We start from the raw sequence: 1,718 nt of genomic DNA, 5'->3' as shown, positions 1-1,718 counted from the left end.
AAAAAAGAACTATAAAAAGAACTATAAAAGAGAATAAAAAGAAATTGAAAATAAATGAGCCATTATTATACTAAAGAAGAAGCTGAAATGGTCAAACAAAATGTTCAACAAACAGCAGAAGAGTCATATAAAGCAGTACAAAGAAATGGAGAAGCAGTTAATTCATTAGAAGTAACAGCATCAGATCAAAGAGAGCAAGCACATGAAATGAAGGTATCATCAAACGACGTTAAATTTACGATGAAAAAACGAACAAAGATGATAATAATTGGATCAATAATTGGAGGGATTATATTAGCTATAGTTATAATAATATTAATAATTGTTATTATTGTAGTTGCTTAATAATTAAATGTTTATTAAAGAATAAAATTAAAAAGTTTTAATTTAATTGTAAAGAAAGAAAAGAATAAAGAAATAATTAATATGTTATTATTGCATTACAATTTGTTAATGCATCAGGTGCAATACTTATATTTTTCTTTACTTTTATTCTTTTCATTTTATTACATCCTATAAAACATTCTGTTGGTATTTCTTTAACATTTTGTGGTATTTCTATTTCAATTAAATTTTCACAAAATCCAAAACATGACTTTTTTATAATTTTTAATGTTGATGGAAGTTGAATTGATGTTAATGATGTACATCTATAAAAACTATATTTTCCTAATTTTGTAATTCCTTCTGGAATTTGAATTGATTTTAAAGTATAATTACAATTAAAGCATCCACTTTCTATTATATTAACTTCTTTTGGAATAGTAATCTTATTATTAGTAATAGTTGTAGTTGAATTTAATAAATCTTCTTTTCCATAATAAATTTTATTACATTGCACTGAATGTAGTTTAAGAACTTTTGAAATTGAATATGGAATTTTACCATATATTGTTGGTCCATTACAAATTATATTAATCTCTTTCTTTGGAATCATTGTTAATTCACACATTGAATTAAATGGTGATAATTTTATTGTTTGTAATGAAACACATCCTTTAAATGTTCCTTCTTTAATAGTATTCCATCCATATCCGAAATCAATTAATGTTAAATTACTACATCCATAAAATAATTCTTTTCCTAATTTTCTAATACAATTTGGTAATGTTATCTGATTTAGTTGTGTATTTTCATTAAATGTTTTTCTTCCTAATTTTGTTACACTTGAAAGAATATTAAAATTTGTTATTGAAGGAGGAAATTTAATTTTTAAATCAGTTATATGAAGTTTTTTCATTGTTTCTTTATTATTTAAAGAATCTAATAAACTAAATTGATTTACAACTATTCTTAAATATTTTTTTGAATAATCATTTAAATCAATTTCTGTTAAATTAATAGGATAACAGTATGTTGTATTTGAATAAGTATTATCTCTTTCTTCTTCTGGAGAATATAAATATTGTGTTTCAATGTAATGAAACAATTTCTTACTTTGGTTGTTTAATGGAATTGGATTAAATCTAAATTTGTCTAATAACTCTTTATTCTTTCTACATACAAGAACGATATTCATTAATTCATTCGAATTATTTAGATATTTTGCTACAATCATCATAGAATATGAATCTAGTTGTTTCATATTTATGTTTTAAATTTATTAATTATTAGTTTTTTAAGTTGATTCTATTTTTATAAAATAGTTTTATAGTATTGCTATATATTAGAAACTACATTGACAACCTTGACTGTAGATAAGATGCTAATTTTATTTA

At 21.9% G+C, this 1,718-nt stretch overlaps 1 protein-coding gene across 1 annotated transcript; it reads right to left on the bottom strand.

The window, feature by feature from the left end:
• Positions 1-421: 421 nt before the first annotated feature.
• On the bottom strand, positions 422-1,585 carry ENU1_028650 (leucine rich repeat protein, BspA family protein; the record flags this gene model as incomplete). The annotated part of the gene is made up of 1 exon (XM_008857232.1): positions 422-1,585. One exon carries the CDS (start codon positions 1,583-1,585, stop codon positions 422-424), a length of 1,164 nt encoding a protein of 387 aa, XP_008855454.1.
• Between the last annotated feature and the right edge of the window lie 133 nt (positions 1,586-1,718).

The sequence above is a fragment of the Entamoeba nuttalli genome, assembly GCF_000257125.1.
Source record: "Entamoeba nuttalli P19 unplaced genomic scaffold asmbl_2493, whole genome shotgun sequence".
In the NCBI taxonomy this organism is placed as follows: domain Eukaryota; phylum Evosea; order Mastigamoebida; family Endamoebidae; genus Entamoeba; species Entamoeba nuttalli.
The sequence above is the reverse complement of the archived record's forward strand: the minus strand, read 5'-3'. Positions and strand labels throughout refer to the sequence as shown.